Consider the following 21356-nt stretch of genomic DNA (forward strand, 5'->3'; position numbering starts at 1 on the left):
CTTATTTGTAGTATTCAGAATACTCACGTATTCTAAATACCCAACAACTTTTGCACTTTGCTGTTTTTATTTTCTCATTTTATAATTTTGTCATGTGAGTACCAATTTAGAATTTCTGGAGGAATGGAAACTGATTTGAATAATTCTTGTGGAAGTTATATGAATCTGCAAATCTGCTTTTGATCATATATGAAAATGCTTCAGGAAGCTTTGAGGGAGGCATTCCCTACAGTATATAGTGTCTGATATGTTTCTGGATTTCAGTGTTCTCTTTGTAGAATGCATACTATCAATATGCTTTCTCTATGAAATGTAGTGGCACATACCAGTGTCCATAATATTACTGATCTTTCCACGCATGCTATAAATTCAGTGTTGTGTATATACAGTTATTTCCATGAACTTAGGTCGATATTTAGCTGAGGCATGCAGTAGTAGATACAATAATTAACAATCCATTACCCAAGGACAGCTAATTACACCGTGGTTACACAGTGTCAGATACAATACATTATATTTATGAGCACCGATTAACCCTTTACCATTGACTGTGTGAAACGTGCTTGAGAAGCCATGCCAGAATACATCAAGACAACACAAGTATCTGTGAACTGCTCGGGTCAATGAAAGGGCATAGCCATTCTTAGGAACATGGGGCATTTTTAACAACACCAGGGGCAAGAATCCTTAATTGAAACTGGTACCCAGTTAAGAAGAAAGGACAATAGACATACGCCCTGCTGATAGATATTATTGCATCACTCTAGGCCAACGAAATGTTGGAGCACAGAGAAACCACATGAAGCTCAGTTAGACATCAGGGTTAAGTAATGACACATCTTTGAAAGACTTTTCTCACTTTAGGATTATTTGTGTTATTCATTTTAAACTCTTAAAATGGAGTGGTTTGGGGAATAGGAATATCTATTCAGCACAGATGGATTTTATAAATGTAGGAGTGTGGTTTGTTCCTATGCTGCCAGTATAGTATTTCATGTATAGATAATAATATTTTTTGATATTATTAAAGGTGCAGTATCCTTACCTTTCTAACTGCAGGTGTACCATGCTCATACAAGTATTACCTGTATTCCCAATTACATACACTTTCCTGACTTGAGAGATTATTGGTTTAAAAAAAAAGAAAGATTGTAGAAATGTGTATTATTTTGTTTATAGGTTCAGTGTAAGCAATTGAAAAGTGGAAAACTACCAGAAAAGCGATAGAAAAGTGAGAATTTGTATTTCTATCCATTTGGTTTTGGTTGGTGATGTGGTGAATGGGAATACCTTCTTTTAATGATTCTTAGGTTTCTGTAGCCAGCACACGCTAATTTAAAGCATCAGCTGCCAATGAGAAACAATAATGTGCAAGCGTCAGCTGGGCCAGTGAACCATCAAAAGTTCCTTAGTCTGCGGCAGGGAGCTGAAAGACAGCCTGAACAGCTCAGAGGAATACAAACAGCTTAACCGTGTCAGCAGACGGCTTGATTGTTGCTTCATACTCTAAGTCATGTTAATAACTGGGGATGGTTTTGGATGATACTCTGCTTCACTTGATTGCTTCCCAGCATGTACAGTTGGCTAGCACATTTGAGCCTTTCTGTATTAATTACTATTATATCCAAGTTCACATGTCTTCTAACTTGACCCTGGTTGTTTCTTGCTGGTTTTATAATATAAAAATATTGAAAAAATGGAGGCACTGGTGCAAACAGAACAACAATAGGGCCTAGTGGAATCACAGTACAGTCTATGTCATCAGTAATGCCTATTATATTGTAAATTATGACTATTCATAGGCTGTTGGTAGCAATGCCATAATGTTGCATCGTTCTGCTAAAATTTTACTATAAGTGCTTCATATAAATATATACTATTATGGGTAATCAAGATAAGCAAATGTAGCAGGCTATATTATAGAGCAATTTTCATCTTTGTGCACCTGTTCCAAATTACACTGCATGACTGGTCTACAAGTCAACATCACCTAACCCTAACCCTAACCTTGTCTACAAATCAACATCACCACTCATGCAAAGCACCGCCACAGGATATACTTCAGGTTTAAAGTATTGTAATGTGGAACATATTCTTTTTTGTAATTCTTCATTGGAACTTAATGGAAGCTGTTAATTGTCTTTACAGGATTCAGAGGCTGTCATTTAATGCAATACCATTCTATGTATTCTTTGCTTTGGATCATGTGCTACATTAAACATACTATCTGACTGAGTGAGTGGACTTAGAGCAAGCATTTGGATTCCAATCAAATGTTCAGGCCCATCTTATCGGTACAATTCTCCAATAAATGTAATAATAATAACTTGAATTTATTATAGCGCCTTTCATTATAAAAGAACTGTAAGTTTGAATGCCAGACCATCTCAACATCAAATGATCTGGAGGTGTGCCCACGAAACAGATGATGCTTCTCATATATATTGTGATTGGGTGTGTTTCAGGAAAGGTTCATACTGAACTTTGCACACCATCGATTGGTAACATGTGTCTCTGGAATCCAGAGCTATTTTATATTAAGAAGATATTGTTTTTGAAGTATATTTTGGACTTCCTTTAGGCAATGACTTGAGCTTTTAAAACGGCCTGCTTACTTATTCATGTATAATATTCTTTAGTTTAATTTTGTATTACAGAAAAAAACTTGAAAGGCCTTTGTAGAAATGAAAAAAAATCAGTGTGTACAATTTCAATCTCATTTCAAAGAAATAGGGGATCTTAAAAAAAAATGTGTGTTACTATTCTCCATGTTAACTATAATTTTCATTTTTTGGGTTGACTCTTTCTTCATGCCTTTACAGTCTATTTTATTAGTCAGTGGAGTCTGGTTTGACATTGGTCTTTGATTGCTGAGACCTATTACGATATGGCTTGTAATGACACGCCAAAGAAACTACATGTTATGTTATATAAACTATGGGCGTGGTAGAGATTCCAATCCAATAAGATTAGAAATTCTAGAAGTAGAGATACCAATTGGAATGTGTACTGGTACATACTTAAATCCTTGATACAACTGTAACAGCCTGAAGGGAATCAGGTAAGGAATGCATTTTCCCAGGATACAATAGTCTAAAAAAGAAGGCGATGGACTAACACACATACATAGCACACCGTTCCACTCTCAAGCATATTGTGTAAATTAACATGAAATGCTTTAGTCAAGCCATGTACATTTTCACAGTTATTTTGAATGATTATGCCGTGCATGTTTCCACTGTGCTGAACTGCAATCTTGCTATGCTTTTATCGCAATACTCTTTTAATGGTATGCAGGGCAAGCGATAACTTTAGAATCGTTCTCAACAACAACAAAACATATTTTTCAAGGTAGTGTACATGAACTTACATTCATAATGTATTTGTTTATCTTTTATCTATTCATATTCAAAAACACATTTACGCTTTTTACCTGCAATATGAACCCAAGACAGCCTAAAAAAACAGGTGACTGATTCTAAATAATGGCAAAAGAAAACTGCTGTGTTCTTGAAAGTTTTTAGTAGGCCACTAGAGACCTTTGCTGTTAAATTATTAACTTTAATGTACAAATCTTTCCAAAAGTGATTGAGTCCATAGCAGCTATGCCTAATATCTGCATCACTCAGGGTAAAGTAAATAAATGGTAACGGCTTGAAACATTTTCATTGTGCACTATAGTTATCTGTGCTGCTGTTTGATTTGTGTTATATTTCACATAGGCCACAATTCCAGAGACTTTTATTATTTGGTTTACGTTTGTATGTGTCTTTTGTATACAAATCCATACAGCCAGAAAATGCATGAAAAACATATGTGGATGGAAAAGTCCATTATGAGTGTTTGTAGGGAACTGTAGACAATCATTATCTCTATAATACTTGATTCCAGTGGTGGATTCTCACTAAATTATATAGAGCACACTAAGTACACATTGGGAGGCATGTAGAATCAGCAGTCTAGAATTGGTATTTTCCTCAAATATGAAAGAAAGCAAGCATTGTGTATATACCCCCTTTCAATTCTAGTGGTAATAAATATGTTTGTGTAAGGGAGTATTTGGAAGGTGACAGAAAAACACAAACATCGATTATACTTTTCTGTTGCTATCAGCTATCAGCTCTTTAGAATTGCCAAAAATAAATAAACATCACATTGTTCAAGTGCTGATTGGTTTCTATAATTTCAATATTTGTAACCTTTTTCTTTGCTACCAGGGATTCAGTGTCTAGAAAGCAATGGCATAATTTCTGATGTGGTCTGGTGTGTTATATAATAACCCAATAGGTCTTTTTATGTTTACAATACAAAACTGATGTGAAATGTGAGTTATAGATGGCCTAGGGAGATACTAAATGGACCCTTCTGTACTTTGGTCACCATAGAGACAGAGCTCAGTGAAGATTATAGGCTAGAGTTTGCAGCTTTGTATCAGCAGCATTTGAGGTAAGTACAATTATGTGGTAGCTTTGAAGAGAAGAGGAGACAGACTAGGAAACGTGTTAAGTATAGAAGTCTTGTATCGTGATACAAACCTGTGGTTATGGAGAAATATAATATTGCTTCACATATCTTAACCTGGTTTGGTTGCACTAGTAAAATCCATTCTTTAAAAAGTGGTATTTCAATTGCATTCATGTACAATGTTTACCATATGCACTCCCTCATGGGTTAGAATTATTAAAACTGAGCCAAACTGTGCAAACTGAGCCATGCATCGTAAGATTCACAACTGTGACACATTTATGGTCAACCAGCCAAATTAGATGTCAAAGCGTGGCACTGCTGACCCTCTCCTAGATTTCTCCATCTGGTCTCTGAAAATGCTCATCCAATAGAGGACTCTATGAGGGGCAGGGGCTGTCCAGGCAGAAAAGGTTTTTATTTAGTAGTAGTCATGCCAACAAATAAAACAAAACATTGATGTTACAAAGCAAGCTGTTTTCTGAATACGGTCCCTTGTGTTTTAGACATTAGAAGTACAATATTCAGGTATTGTGCCCAGAACACTGTGATATATAGATGTAGGCTTTACATTATTATTATTATTTATTTCTTAGCTGACGCCCTTATCCAGGGCGACTTACAATTGTTACAAGATATCACTTTATTTTTACATACAATTACCCATTTATACAGTTGGTTTTTACTGGAGCAATCTAGGTAAAGTACCTTGCTCAAGGGCACAGCAGCAGTGTCCCCACTGGGGATTGAACCCACGACCCTCTGGTCAAGAGTCCAGAGCCCTAACCACTACTCCACACTGCTGCCCCATTAAATGCAGTATTCATTATTATATTTCTCTTGCACGTACTCCATTTGCGCACAGTTTCTGCCGTGTGTTATTTCCCTGTGACAGAGTGTTTGTAGGTGCTGACTAAATTATATTACTGTCTGCAGTGCAAATTAACTACAGTACCGCAAAGGGAAGCTTTAATAAAAACATCGCTTTGGATTTTTGTTTTGTTTTAGTCATGTGTTTATTCAGCAGATCTGAACAGGATGGTTAACACCTATCCTATGATCAACAGCTGTATATATACAATTTTATGTTTATCAAAATGTGTTTTACCAAGGAAAATAGTAGGAATGTTGTAATACAGTAGGTAGTAGCTAACAGAGTAACACAAATACATATTTGGAAAAAAAACAGCATTGACATTATGGAAAGTAGAACAACTAGAAAAAAAGAGAAAAATCATTACTATAAACGGAAAATATTTTTTATATATTACTTGTGTACATGCTGATCAAGTGCTTTTGGCAGGAAAGTACTGTAATTTAATTAATGAGGTAAATTAATGCACTGCGTCTAGAAACATTTTCACAAATGAAACCCACACATAATAAGTAAATTAAAAAAACTATTTCCAATGAAACACAACTAATGCGTTTATTATAAATGAAACAGAAAAAACGTCTCTCTGAAGCTGTAAAATGAAAGACAATCAGGAAAGATCTGCCCGTGTCACGCATTCGGTCTTTCCAGTGGACAATTCAGAGACCGTTTAGCTTCTCATACCATGAGGCTCCCAAAGCTTTGATGCCTAAATCAGTCTGGGACAAACAAAGAAGGTATTTGTATACATGTTGTTTTTTTTAACCAAGATTCTGTAGGGACATTCTAGATACATTTGTCAGTAAAACTCAAAGACAGCTTGAGTAGAGCAGGGACAAATGCTGCAAGCAGTAAAGATAAACCAGGCAAGGTGGTAATGTGTTATGCTTTTTAGCAAGGGATTCAATCCATTTGCTATTAACTCTCATTAAAAAAAGAAAAAAATGATTACCATGGATATTTTTACCTTAATCTAGATAAAATGTAATCATTTCCATGTTTTTTTTTTAATTTAGAAAATAAAATAATTACATACAAAAAATAGGAGTTGTTTATTGCTAGCTTTGAAGTATCGGCATTTTTATTTTGCATTGGAGGTGTAAACTTTGCATGGGAGGATAACTTCAGGAAAGCCGACCCTTGGAGATTAGTGAGGTCAGCTCCTGGGAAATTATTACAGTAAGCAGTTCCTAATTTGGATATTGCCAATTACAACATGTCAACCATTCCATGATTAATTCTATAGTAAAGAATGCCAGCAGTAATTTAGCAATTTGTCGTTAATAGGGATTTCTGCTATCTTTTATTGATATCCAAATGGCCAGATAAAAGGCCCAGTATATAAAGGGATTGTGCAGGATCAGCATTTCTTACAGTGTAATGAAAAGTGTATGACATATTGATTTCTTAGTACTGGACAAAGAGGTTGTAGTACTGTATAATAAGTTGAAAGAGCAGGGATGAAAAAGTCATTGATTTTCTAAGCCTGTTGCTGCTTGAACTCACCTGGCATTAGAACTTATATATGCTGTTAGGGGAACACAGTTTCAATGCTCCTGCTCACCATCTGCTGTTACCTTCCTATTCTATGCGATATAATGTGTTTGTCTTTTTTCCCTAAGGGGTGACAGCAAAGGAGGAGCTTGTTAATATTTAATAAAATGCAGTTCTGTCTTCAACTTTAGATCCTTTTATTCACAGGCCTGTCGTTGCCTGGTAGTCCTTCTCAGAGAAAATAAGATCATTCAAAATGTCCCCTTACCCAGGAGAGTGAATGCGAATATTGATTTAGAAATACATTACCTGTTTGAAATGAAACATACTACAACTTCCAGGGCAGGACTTTATTTTCTAAAACGTTGCAAGGATTATGCAGTGATTTAGAGATAGGACGAATTTACTACTGTGTCTTGAACTGCAACATCTCTGGGTCCATATTACAAAAGCATCCTAAGTGACATTCCTATCTTATCGTCAGAGATAGAATGTCCTAACTACAAGTTTAGGAGAGTTGATATTACAGAAAATGCTCTCCTAATTTATTTTCTTACCTTTCCTATCTGTCGGTTAGAAAAAGAGACACTGCTGTAATACCAAGTTAGGAAAATTCCTATCCTAGCCATGAATGATAAGATAGGAAAGCAAGTTGTTCTGTAATATGGCCCCTGGTTTAGATTGGGGCAGGGTGTGTTCATCATGGAATTCAGTGTCATTATTTCAGTGTTCTGCTGCCATATTTGGACTGCTGTGCCATTCTAATGCCTCATGGAAGCTCCTAGTGAACACAGCAAGCACACACTCTGCCTTTTAAGCTATCCACCCACACAAGGTTAGATAACAAGGTTAATGTCATGGATCTTCATCTTGATTTAATCCAGCAGTATAAAACAAATCTTCACTTTAATTCTCAGGATAGACACACTGAAACGCAACGTATTTGAAAACATTAAGTTAATGTAGTTAGGGAATTCATCCAGGTAGTCAGGGATCTTTAATACCACATGGTGGACTGAACCTTAGTCAACGTTTAGGATTCTAAATATGTGTCAGAATTGCCCTGAAATTCCTGAAATGCCCAATATTTTCCAAGGACCATTACAGATCTGCCAGTAACGTACATCATACTATCACTAGGAGTGAATTTCTTTCTTCTTCCAGGGTACTTAGAAATCTAGTGCTTTTTCTTTGAATGTATATCATTATTCATTTTTTATTTGTGCAGTAACTTCATTTGCGTTTTTTTTCCTTTTACATTTAATGTATTGTTATACATTATCTGCGAGATTCAAATTTTATGCTATGCAAAAAAAAATAAAAAATCAGACTTAATTGAATCTATTAACAATAAAGTAAGGGTTTTCTGTGACTGGCAACTGAATAGCCTTTTATTACTTTTAGCTGTAAGCCTTGGATTAAAATTTCATTATAATTTTTAAAGAAATTAGATTGTTGGACTATTTGTCATGATATTGTGTCTTGTAACACAGATCAGTAATTTCCTTTTTATGATGCCTGAAGGAATGCACTCCATTACTTTTGTTCATAACATGTATGTGACTGACTGAAATAATAATAATAATAATAATAATAATAATAATAATAATAATAATAGCCATCAAAGACAATTCTTATACTTGTGATAAAAAAAAAAAACGGTTAATTTACTGTTTATAAATCATAGTACCCTAAAACAAACAAATAAATAAATAGCAAACTCAAATGAAACTAAAGTGCTGATTTCCCCTTGTATGCAGGTATGTAAAACCCTTGTATTTTTTTGTCATTGATTTTTGAAGTTCTAAAAAAAAAGTTTTTAAAAACACTAATATACACTGCCTGGCCACTTTATTAGGACATGTGGTATATATATATATATATATATATATATATATATATATATATATATATATATGGTTGTTCTGATCACAGTCTTGACGCAACGTGGCAAAGACTCCACTAGGTACAGTTTGTTAATTAATATTTCACACCACTGGTGAAGAAAGGTAGGCAAAGGATCGTGAAGTCAAATGAGTCAATGGATGAAAATTATCTGCAAAAATGCTTAAAGTAATTGTAGCTAATACAATTGTTTTTAAGAGATACTTATTTTCATTTTAAACACAATAGCTGGTACTTCACAAGGTTAAAGACATCTCTGTTTGCAAGCCATGCCTTTAGACGGTCTTGCATTTCATGAGTAATTTTACCTGGAGGATGACATTGTCCCTATCTTCTTTCCTGTCAAGAACCAATCAGCTGCTTCCCCTATTAACTGACACGCTTTCTTCCAATAACATGCTTTAACCCAGGAGATGCTGCTGGGGTGAAATGACCGAGCAGGAAAACAGTAGTAGACTTCCTGGAAGGCCAGGCAAGCAAACTGAGAACTTTGTGTAGAACAGTCGGTGCCACTTAATTGGAACACTGATAATCGGGATGTCTGCTTAAATGGGACAGAACTCTGGGAGATGGTTCTTCCCAATGCTATTTGTCATTTAATTGGGACGCCACTGTGTTTAATTGGGATACAGTATTTTCAAATGATGAACAGAGATCGCTTTTCAGAGCAAGACAGGTTTGTATTACGCAGTGCAGTGATGAAATCATTACACTGTAAAATTGCGTAAACCAGTGGTTTTTGCTTCATCTGTCATTTGCCAGTTGTCATCATGGCTGAAAAGCGAAAATGAGCCGATTTCATTTTGTTTAGGAATTTAAAAAAAAACAAAAAACAATTGACTCATATTTCAAATGATGCATTTAACGTTTATTCATGATTTGAGGTGATTTAATTATTTTTCATTTCAATTAAAAATAAAAAAACAGCAATTCATTTGTTAAAGAATCAAAAAATAATTGACTTGTATTTTAAATGATGCATTTGTTCATTATGTGATGTGATTTCATTCTTTTTCTTTTAATTTAGAAATAAAAAACAGTAAACAATACATCTCCTCTCTTTTGCATTTTGTAAATGAGGAATGTAAGTGTGACTAAGGTCCTCTCAAATGCCCTTTGTTTAATTGGGACAGCTGCTTATTTAGGATATATTTACATCCTCTGAGGTGTACCGATAAAGTGGTGCCAACTGTACCAGATGTCTGTTTTAAAATGTAAATATATGTTTTCTATAACATGACACAACTGCAGAGTTGAGACATACTGTATGTTCTAAGTGAGTAAGATTGATGGAATTATTTTCTTATATTTGACCCATTGGTAAACCAGGAGAACAGCAGGGTGATGCCAAATCCAAATGAGTAGACAGGTCCTAATAAGGTGGCCAAGCAGTGCACTGCATGTGATTTTGTTTTGGGGGTGATGAAATGACTATCAAAAACTCAAGTACTAATGGTATGATGACCCTGACCTGAACTGCCGTAGCTATAACTGATTATGCAAATTTGACACCATAATGGCACCATAATTTAGATTTAATCACAGCCCCAATAGCTGAACATCAATTCTCTTGTGCTGTATGGGCATTATCCTTGTTTAATATTATTTTCAACATTATCGGTAATGCAGTTGTTTACATATTTGAATATTACTTGATATAGAGTACCTGCTGGTTCTACAGTATGACCCTGTGCACATTGTATCATAAACGGCTTGCTTCAAGCTCACACTTTGTTCCCTTTCTAGACAGCAGGGTACACAACGCTATATTACATTTTGTGTTATTACATTTCCCACTGTTTGGTATTAAATTTGGGTTAGGGAGGTTATTACATTACCTCACTCTTACCTCAATCATTTCGTGCCGATTGTCACATCCGTGCACTGCTTTAATTCTCTAGTAGAATAAGGCGAGGCAAACAGGAGGGCAAATGAGATTGAATAAACTCCTATAGTGCATTGTTCGTGTACTTGCTTACAGATTTTCACATACCCAGACAACACTTAATCAAGAATAATCACACACACTCAGGTATTCAAAGTTTAACAAATCAGAGTATATTTACTCCTTTGGTTTATTAACTCTTAAATGGATTGAGTGATCTATTTCAACTCCTAGCTCATAGACAATCCAGGCAGTCTGCAATGTGGTTAGATCACATTCATTCAGGCATTCTAAAGGTGCCCATTTACACTAAATGCATGCAATATAGCAACATCTCTAAAGATAATAATAATCCTATATTATAGTATTGTGCTTCAATATAGGTGAGATATAAATTCAAGATTACGCTTACCTTCCTTCAGAGAGGTATGTCTTAAAATATAAAACAGAACAAAGAAAGGACAGGCATCCAAACTCAAGGCTCTGAGTACAACACCAGCAGTCAGCTTCGCAGTCTTGAAAAGATGGTCCAATTAAGTTTGTAATTTTGCTCCGATATTTATATGACTTTTTCTCTCCTTTGCGCGTCAGTAGGCTTAATTAAATTTAAACATCTGGTCTGTTAGACAGTATTTATCTCTATAATGAATAATATACTTTCTGGTTTCAGGCCTTAAAACTAATAATATGTAGTAACAGGCTTTTCCCTATTTTTCTAAGTCAAGGATATATGAGGTCATCTCTGAAATTAATAACATATCCACGTACCATGGAGTTCTGTCACTCCCTGTGGCAAAGTGGCTGGTAAGGGGAACAGGTGTAGCGGTGATGCAGTGCAGGAGTGATAGGCAGACAACGGTAATCCATTGAAAAAATGCTTTTATTTTATTTCCTGGTCTAGTGACCGTAAATAATAAGCCCCGGCAATACACAACGATGTGTAGAGCGCGGGGATGAAAACACAGGTTACAGTCCTGAATAAAGAAAACAAAAACACGTTCACCCGTCTCGGGTGCGTGCAGTCATGCTGGTGGTGAGTGAATACACTTTATTCTGTGACAGTTCGTGATGTGGTGATCCGGCTTGTGCTGGCCCACGGCGACAGCTCCGGATGTGCTTTAGCTTTCTGGTGATTTAAAAAACACAGACAGTTATTTTACAGCGACAAACAAACACAAACACACACACACGCAACTCTTTACAGAGTAATACAGCAGCTCTCTATTATGTCCTTCTCGGTCCTTGGCTTAACCCAAACGAAGGAAAAGAACAGCGTTACCCTGGCCCCTATATGTAATCCTGCATGATATCTAGGTAAACGGTTGCAGCTGCCTTATTACTTGCAGCTGCCCCTCGTTTACCTGTCAAATCAATACGGTCTTACAACAGGAAACGAACTGTCAGGCCAGCCCTTCCAGATACTTCTCCTCCCGTTCTTTAGCGCCCTCGCTATTTCTGTCACACTCCCCTAAGATAAGAATAAATAGCCAACCTGTCTTTAAGTTAAAACATCTGTTAGGTCAGTGACTTCTGTCTTGGTTGCTAAAAACATATCTTCTTTTACTATGTAAATTCCAGTACTCCCACAACAAGAGTAGTGAAGTGAGAATCACTCATGTTCTAAGTGGCAACACCTTTATTTGATGAGCTGAACCACACACATCATACATTCAATTCTCTTTAAATTGTCTGTTTTAACATTCAAATGATAAAAGGATCATCCTTGTGGATCATTACATGCATAATGATTCTACAATTATTTACCATATGAGTATATGCAGGACATTCTCCTTGTGTCAGACCAGTTCTACATCTTTTACATCCACATATTAGTTTAAACCAGCAGTTTTCAAACTGGGGTACAATGTTGAATCTCCTTTCAAGTAAAACCACAGCCTTACTGGTGTGTGTTTCCTTTCTGTTGGGCGAGCTTAACTCTATAAACACCCAGCTGTCTATTGACAATGCACTGAGTGTTCAACGCACACATGGCTAATTTACATATTTAAATAGCAGGGTGTTGGTAACTGCAGTCTGTGGGCTAAAAAAATATATATCTCAAACATTGTCATTGTATGATATTTCTTCAGTAAAAAATGTGTAGTATTTACTAGGTAAGTTTATTTTCTGAAGTTTAAATGTTCAATGTTAATCAGTTTAGTGTTTTATCTACTTTACATTTTTAAATAACAGTATTATTGAGTTATTATTATTATTTAGTCATTTACCAGATGCTCTTATCCAAAGCGACTCACAGAGACTTGGGGTGAACTATGCATCACAACTGCTGCTGCAGAGTCACTTACAATAGGACTTTGGTTTTATGTCTCATCCAAAGGACAGAGCAGGAGGTTAAGTGACTTGCTCAGGGTCACACACAGTGAGACAGTACTGAACAAACTACTGCACTGAACACTTTAGCATGTAAGCATTTTGCTAAAAGTAATTTTTGACTGCCTGATATAAATATCCCCTTTCTACTTTCAAGAAATTAGATTTTGGAAATATTCACTTCAAAACAATGTCCTTATTCTGGCTGGATTCGATACTGCACAAACACATAGCATTTTACATTGTCTCAGCTCAAGTGTTCAATGAAAAAATTTGAGTTCAATAAAAATAAAAAATAAAAGCCTATATTTGTAAATTTAAAGAAAATCTGTTTTCTTGCTACACTTCTGCATTTGTTGAAAGAAATGTCTTTTGTTGAGAATTGCTTTTTGATTTTGTTTTAAATTGGAACCTTAGGTTGGTTTTTCAGAAGCATAACCTGTTTTTGGACTCTTAATTTGGACTCGTTTCGGCACACTTATTGGGGGTCTGGATTTTGAAATAATTTTATATAGCATTTTCAGTTGGTGCATTTGCACCCTGAATAACTAATTGTATTTTATTTAGTTAGTTTCTAACAGCAGTATTCCATTTACAGTACTTAATCTAGTAATTAGAAAATACCATATTTTTTCCTGTTTTCGTAGGTATATTATGACCTATCTCAGATGGGGGTACGTGGTAGACTAGATTATTTGCAAAGGGGTAAAGGGCCTAAAAAGTTTGATAACCACTGGTCTAGACACATGCCTGTCTATCCCTCTTTTCAGAGAGAGAGTTTCCCCAGGGAGTAATGGCTCTGGGCTGATAACTATTTTGTTTATACATTTCAAATTGATCACAGAGGGCTACTTTATTAGGTTTCCCTTTCATCCAAAATATGAGTTGACCAGAATTCATTATTTTCCATATCAGCAGTTTCCCAGGTCTCATTATATTAAGGAATGCAATATCCCACAATGTCATTGTAATTGTCTATAATAGAGATGTTATGTCCTCAATCTAGTTTGCTTTTGTTATTATCTGTTTTTGAATGAATGTTGTTCTTGTTAATAGCTATTATCTAATCCAAGTCTCCTATTTCACTGTCACATACACAGTACACCAGTGGCGTGCTGTCAGGACCTTCAAGGTATTGAAAAAAGAAACAAGGACCAGGGGTCACAAATGGAGATTAGATAAAGGGGCATTCAGAACAGAAAATAGGAGGCACTTTTTTACACAGAGCATTGTGAGGGTCTGGAACCAACTCCCCAGTAATGTTGTTGAAGCTGACACCCTGAGATCCTTCAAGAAGCTGCTTGATGAGATTCTGGGATCAATAAGCACTAACAACCAAGCGAGCAAGATGGGCAAAATGGCCTCCTCTCGTTTGTAAACTTTCTTATGTTCTTATATATTCTCTGCTGACCAGACAGTGCCAAGTAAACTGTCAGTCAAATGACATTACGTTGCCTCACTCACTTGCGTACAGTGTGATTGCTTCTACTATGAAACATACTACTCTAATTATTATTTGTTCATTTGTCTGACGCCTTTATCCAAGATGACTTACAGGGTTTACTAGAGATTTTTTATGAGTCTAGGGGTTTCCTGAAGGGGATGTGATCAGCCACTAAGAGATCTGCATTTCTCCTGCATAAGTCTAAAACAACGACCAAATGCTAGAAAAAAAAAACAGTTGAGGCTATTCTCCAATTCAGTTGAAGGTCTTGAGTGAGTTTAACCAATAGGCGAGTCGAAGAGGCGGGCCATAAATCTCCCTGGGTATTCTCTGCCTCACTTGAAGGACCTGCTTTAGCAACCAATGGGAAAGTCAAAGCTCTGACAGCTGACCAATCATTAGTGAGCAACCCCAACACATGAATATTCCTTGGTTAGCACTGCTGCAGTTAGGAGGATTTCACACAATATTGCTTATAAATATACATTGATAAATACAAATAACTTTATAACATCTAATTATTTCAAATTTTATTTTACACTAAAATAAAGAAAATGGAGACATCATAGTCGATTTGGTTACGAATCCTTTTTCAAGGAGAACCTTCTTTGAAAAATTGGAGATTGTTAAAAAATGGTAGATATACACCACAGATCCCCGAGCTGACACAGGAAGGTAAAGGATATACTCGGCACTTTCAGAATTCAAATTTTGAAAGGTATCTGTGGCTTACAGGTAGCTGCCACTTTAAAAAAGGAGGGGGGTCGGCCGCGGGGGGGGGGGGGGGGGGGGGTTGTGACGACTCTGCTACCCCAGTCCATATTGTCACGGCACACACACTTACACACTTACACCTATCACAAACATCTGCCTTTACACATCCAGTCATTGTATACATTTTTATTTTGTTATGACATTTTTCATTGATATGTTCTTTGTGATATTCTAATCACATGTATAAAAAAGGGTACAAAAAATATGCACTTGACATTCAAAGTTTGAAAGATTTTGCCTCCAAACATATAGGAGAACCTGCTTTGTGCATTGAAAACAATTATAAATCATTCAGAGTATCAACTTGGAGGACATTTGTCAGTTTTTGTCTCTCAAGCTTCTTATTAGTGAAGACATCCACCCTCCCCCTACTTTCCAGGTGAACAAAATGAACAAATAAAACAGTTGAAAATATTCCCATTGTAATCTCTTTTGCAGCTGTATCATCAAAGTGTGAATGAGTGCATTCAAATAGCAGTACATTTTATACTGATGCAATCACAAGGCTGTCTTTGACAGAATCAGTCTATGATGATGCACTCAATATTGTTATATTTGTTATGAAGACAGAAACACAAAGGGCTTTGATTTTTGGATTTGAACTATACCCCTCACTCTGTCAATAAAGGCTTACAGCACTTTATGTTCTAGATTTGATCTGCTTTTCTCAGGCAGAACATGCTCTTGTGAGCTTGATGCCTATGGTAGTGTGAAAATGAAAGAACTAAAGGTTCCCAGGAATAATAATAATGGATTTCCATCCAAATTAGTTTGAAGTATATCTCCGAATTTTTGTACCCAGTCGTAAAGCAAAATTATATAGTTTAAAGAGCAAGGCTTGAGCTACCTGTTTTCTGCGCACCATGGAAATCCTGCACAGGGTATCACAATTATTTAAGCAACGGTTCGTTTTTAGATCTGCATATGGCAGGGGGTAGGCACTTCATGAAATTGTATTTACAATGTAATGAAAAGGCATTGCAGGAATGGGATTGCCTATCACTGTCCTATAGTATGAGAGTCTGAGTTACTCAACCCAGATCTCTTGCTCCCCAAAGGAAATCAGGAAACATGTTTGTAAATGATTAACATGTAATCCTACACAATTAATAGTGTCTACCCTCCTTTGAACAATGGGAATGGTACAGTTGAATTTCCAAGATCACACTTAGGTCAAAATTTGTTATAATGGAATGTTTGGGAATCCAGCGCTTTGTTAGACTCAGTGATTATTTATAGAAAATAACACGCAACCTGCCAAAAATAAATAAATAATAAGAATCTGAAAGATTTCCACAACGGTGCATATAATGCCTTCACAAGAAGTCATTTTCTATACTTGATCATCAAAATCTCTCTCTCTCTCTCTCTCTCTCTCTCTCTCTCTCTCTCTCTCTCTCTCTCTCTCTCTCTCTCTATATATATATATATATATATATATATACTTTTTAATATTTCTCATAAATCTGGTGAATTTGAGAGGTGTGAAATCCTTAGCTATACATCACACCAGTCTTCATTTATTTGACAAGGTGACTTTTTTTTTTTTTAGTTCATAACATCATTGAACTGCAATATGAACTGAAATATGTCACAATTTGAAGTCTAAATGTGATTATGTGTCTGGAAGACCTAGGTTTTGCAGATATAACTCATATATAAAATCTTATTTCACATCCTAAATGAATATTCTTAAATCTATTGTTGACTGGAAAGTATGTCTTAGTTCATATTCTTATTACTGGCCCTCTCTATTTTAGATTTGAATGCATTAATAATGTTAACGTAATCTGTTTCCAAATATCCACTGGCACAGACAACCCTCAAATACCCTTATTGTACCATATAATAAGAGAAAAAAATACTTTTAAAAAGAAATTACTTATTAATTGAGCAGAACTGCAGTTTATATCCTCCAGTGCGCTTTGAACCTTTTAAATACTGGCAAAAAGTAAAGCAAGTACAATAATAAATGAATCCTGATAGCCCTGCAGTTCCAAATTCCTTTTTAAAATTACATCATAAGTACAATTTGAGATTTCTTGGCAGACAGAGGATATATTGGCTCAGAGCAAAACTGCTGAAGGATGTTGCAATTGTCCATCTAAAGACAATCGTTTCAGTAGTTTGAATGTGAAATTGGATTTTAGAACCATATATAAATCCATTACCATATTGCCCCCAGACTTCACACCTTTTGTACATATGCTGGATCTTAACGGTAATAAATTACATACTGGAATACAATTTCAGAAAATCATAACCATTGCGCATCATGTTACCAGCAGCACTAGCATTAATATGTCTGGACAGTGTGCAACTCTTCACAAGATATTACACGTTATTTCTACACGTTTCTATTTCAGATTATAGTTTCAAAAGCACAGTCCAAGGCTAAGGATCAGTGTATTTAAATTCTCAACAGTGGCACTCCAGAGACTCAATATCTGAACAGGTTGGAAATCTGTGAATAATGTTCTCCTGTCTCCTTTTGTCAAGTCGCTTCAGTTTTTAATAGGGCTCAGAAATCCGAAGTCTTCTTTAAGTAATATCTGCTGTTTATTGACCCTAAGTCCTTGTGTTGAACCCTCCCTTATGATGTTTGGGTCACGACTGTAGAAAGGTTTAAAATTGCTGCCAATGAACATTTCATGGAACCCTTTTAACTTTTTTTTTATTTTTTATTTTTTTGCTGTTATGGATCAGTCACTTGGCAAAGATGTTAGCAATCAGTCGAGACAGAAAACATTCTGTCTGTTGTTAAGCTTCAGTCACTGTGAAGAGTATGCCCAATACTTATATTGACATCACAGCATATATTAGCAACACCTTAGCTCTGTCAATAGTATGGGTCCTTAAGGGCAGACAGGGCTGCACTGATTCAACATGATGAGTCTGCAAGGCCTCAGTATTTTATTCAAAGCTTCTAATCTAACAGGCCAGGCAAGTGTCTATCTGTGGCACCAAAGTAGGGGTTACCACTTGGTCTCCGTTGGACCTCAGTGAAAAATATCAATTAAGGCTGCTGTAAGGTTGTTGGCCATGTGTATTCTAAACAACTGAGAAACAGATGCCGTGTTAAGACTCACACTGCCAGAGCAGGATGAGATCACTCTGAAAACATAAACAACAATCTTAAATCAGCCAGAAAAAAAAAAAAAATCTGGAAATGTTTCAAAGACTTAATTGAGCCCCTAGTTTTTAATCAGTGCTTTTTTGTCTCAGTACCCGAGGGCGAACTATCAGATCCAACTGAGACGACAACTGTTTCCAACAGCTACTCAGTATGTAAAAACCTACTGTACCTGAGTGGCTTTGTTCCAGCTGGTATAACTAAGAATTAATGTGGTTCAACATGCTTGTTGCTATTTCCATAAGGTGGTCTACAGAGAACTACAATCAATTCCCTCTAATAAAAAGGTGGACCTCACAGAATTATTATTGCAGTTATTAGTAATACAGTCACTATTTTGCTCATGTGATTTAGGAATGTTTCTTGCTTCCTTTAAATAAAACATTTCTATCTCACTATATAAATTACTTTGCAATACTAATGTTTATGAAACCTAATTTAAAAAAATCAAGACCAATTATTATATTTATATTAGTCTACTTTGTTTTAGCTATGGTAACAGCTGCTTATTAAAGATTCATTCCTAGCCTTTTTTTCCATAGAATTTTGCATGACATACCATCATTGTACAGTTTACACAAGACTGTCTGATGTAAAAAGGCTAATCAATAAATTAATATTCTAAAATAGTTTAAATTGCATGATATTTACTTTAGTTCTGACAACCTTTATTAAAACATTGTGAACTTTACTTATCTGCAATTAATAAAATGTTAATAAAAAGACAACAGAATGTAAAAAAGGTTTTATGTTGTCTCATAGTGAGAAAACAATAAATAAACTCACAGCGTCTGACATTTACGAGACTCATTCTGTAAGATGACCACCAGGAATTACATTATTTTGGTTTATTCCTTTGTTCAAAACTAAAAACATTTAATTTCTCCATTTAATGTCTGCCCCTTCTGCAACTGTGGCAACTGCGAGTGAGTAAATGGAATATATCTTTCCAACATCACAACAGCAGAGAATGATTGAAATTCATTGAAAGTATGGCATTTAACCAATATACATACAGTACTGTTTATGCAAGGCCAAGCATTGCTTTGAAAAATTAATTGTCATGAAAAGTAATAAATCACTATGATAAAACACTTGACTCATGTTTCTGCTATGTGTGTAACATCTTCGTTGTAATCAGGTGTGTGACTTATTGCCTAGGCGTAGCAAGAAGGGACGGTGATTATAGCATTTGGCAACTCTGGATAGCTCAAGCACCCTTCTTCTAAACACTGTCTGATTTCTTTTCAAAGCATGCACCACATTGTTCAGGACCTGGTGGGATTTGCAGATTTGCCAGCACTTCATTACATTTTGTTCTGCAGTCTGTTTTTCACAGCAGTTATGGGTTATGAAAAACTGAACAACAAAACCATTCTAGCAAATAAAAATTTGCTATTTAAATGATGGCTTTAAAGTTTTGAAAAAATGCAAATGATGTATTCTCTGTTTAATTTTGTAGGAGACTTGACAGATCCATGGGAAGTGTGCATAGACAGATTGCTCATTCAATGTATGTAAATGCTTTCTATTATGATAAACAAGTTTACTTTGTGAAGGCACAGCCAAGAGCAAATGTGGGTAAAGTCTATTGCTCCCAAGAGGTGTAGGAAAAACACAGATCATATCATTACGGCACAATATTTCATTTTCGTCTAAATCTTTTGAAACGTCAGTGGCATGTTATTTGAAGACAGAGGGGAGCTGTATGATAAACAAGGCATCAGTTCTTACATACAGTACAGTGACCCGTGGTGATGAATCTGTAAAGCTTGTGGCTACATCACTCAAACTGGGGTTGGTGATTTAGTTAAAGTTGATTAAACCTTCAGTTGACAAATTTTTGCAGTTTGACAAGAATACACTCAACAAGACAATATGAAGTCGCAGGTAATTTCCATAATTATACCTGGTGTATATACAGTATAATGCAAATGGCACTTAATCAAAGAAACTGTCAATTCCAAACAGAAAGCATACTACATCTGGTGGGGTTTTTTTCTACTAATGGCTACCAGGGTAAGCAGCATTTGACATGTAGTTATAGTGGACAATACCAGAAAGATTACATGAATCGTTCTTCTGTGTGAAAATCTATTTCTGTTTGTTAGCATTTTCTGTGGTATTGCTTAACTGAAAAAAGATGACATGAAAAAAAAGACATTGTTTTTAACTGTTGTTCTTGGATTGTGATTTTACATTAATAACAAGGAACTTGATAAAAGGTCCTAAAAATAGGTAAACATAAGTTATTTTATTTTAAGAGCAAAAAAAATCTGAAAGTGGCATATTAGGGAAATATGAACAAACTAAAAAAAGAAAAATGACTATTTCTAGCCCTTGGTAGTTGAGAGTGTCACAACCTCACACAACAATAGGGAATTCTATATGCCATGACAATGTAGCTAAAAGGCTGCATTTAAAACTTTGTGTAAAATGTATTGTGACCCACTTATGCTGTGATTTTCTGCTCCAGTGGCAGGGGAATTCAAACAGAGCCATGGCAGTGCAATGCTGTGGTCTGACATGGGGATTGATGAATTCGGACCACCTTCTTTGATCTTAGCTTGGTCTGAATAAAGTTTGTATAGAAAATAAAGTTAAATAAAAGCTGGAAGAAAAAAATATCCGCTGACGAAAGCTTTTCCACAAAGTGTAACTTGCTCAGTGATTTTCACGCCACATTCTATTTCATCCAAGACATTATTTTATTAAAAAATGATTGAACTTTTCCTATATCGTCTGTATGCAGCGGCTAGTTCTAGGATGGATGGACAGTTGCCAGCACAAGTCGCCAGGGTTACGGCAGTCTCAGCTCCAGCTGTGTCTTTCATGGCTAGTGACTGGAAAGATCAAACACCAGCAGGTATGATACAAAAAAATACATTATTAGGCACATTGTCAAAATACAGTCTCTTTGCTAAAAGAAAACAGAATATGCCAGAATCATAGACCTTTGTCTACTCAGAAAGAGTAAAAAGACACATTTGTAGTTGAGTTGGGTAACACAATTATGTAGATATTTAAAACAAAATATATCATAGCCTGAGAT

General features: G+C 35.7%; 1 protein-coding gene across 4 annotated transcripts in view; it reads left to right on the forward strand.

The window, feature by feature from the left end:
* Positions 1–21356, forward strand: part of LOC117414934 (transcription elongation regulator 1-like protein) — a 60319-nt gene that overhangs the window by 22675 nt on the left and 16288 nt on the right. For 3 of the 4 annotated variants that reach the window (XM_059026176.1, XM_034024790.3, XM_059026178.1), the window contains one exon: positions 21057–21170. The exons of the other annotated variant lie outside the window; for it this stretch is intronic. In XM_059026176.1, coding sequence (XP_058882159.1) covers positions 21057–21170 — 114 coding nt within the window. The remainder of the gene's footprint in view (positions 1–21056; positions 21171–21356) is intronic. 4 annotated transcript variants of the gene reach the window in all.

The sequence above is a fragment of the Acipenser ruthenus genome, chromosome 7, assembly GCF_902713425.1.
Source record: "Acipenser ruthenus chromosome 7, fAciRut3.2 maternal haplotype, whole genome shotgun sequence".
Lineage (NCBI taxonomy): Eukaryota > Metazoa > Chordata > Actinopteri > Acipenseriformes > Acipenseridae > Acipenser > Acipenser ruthenus.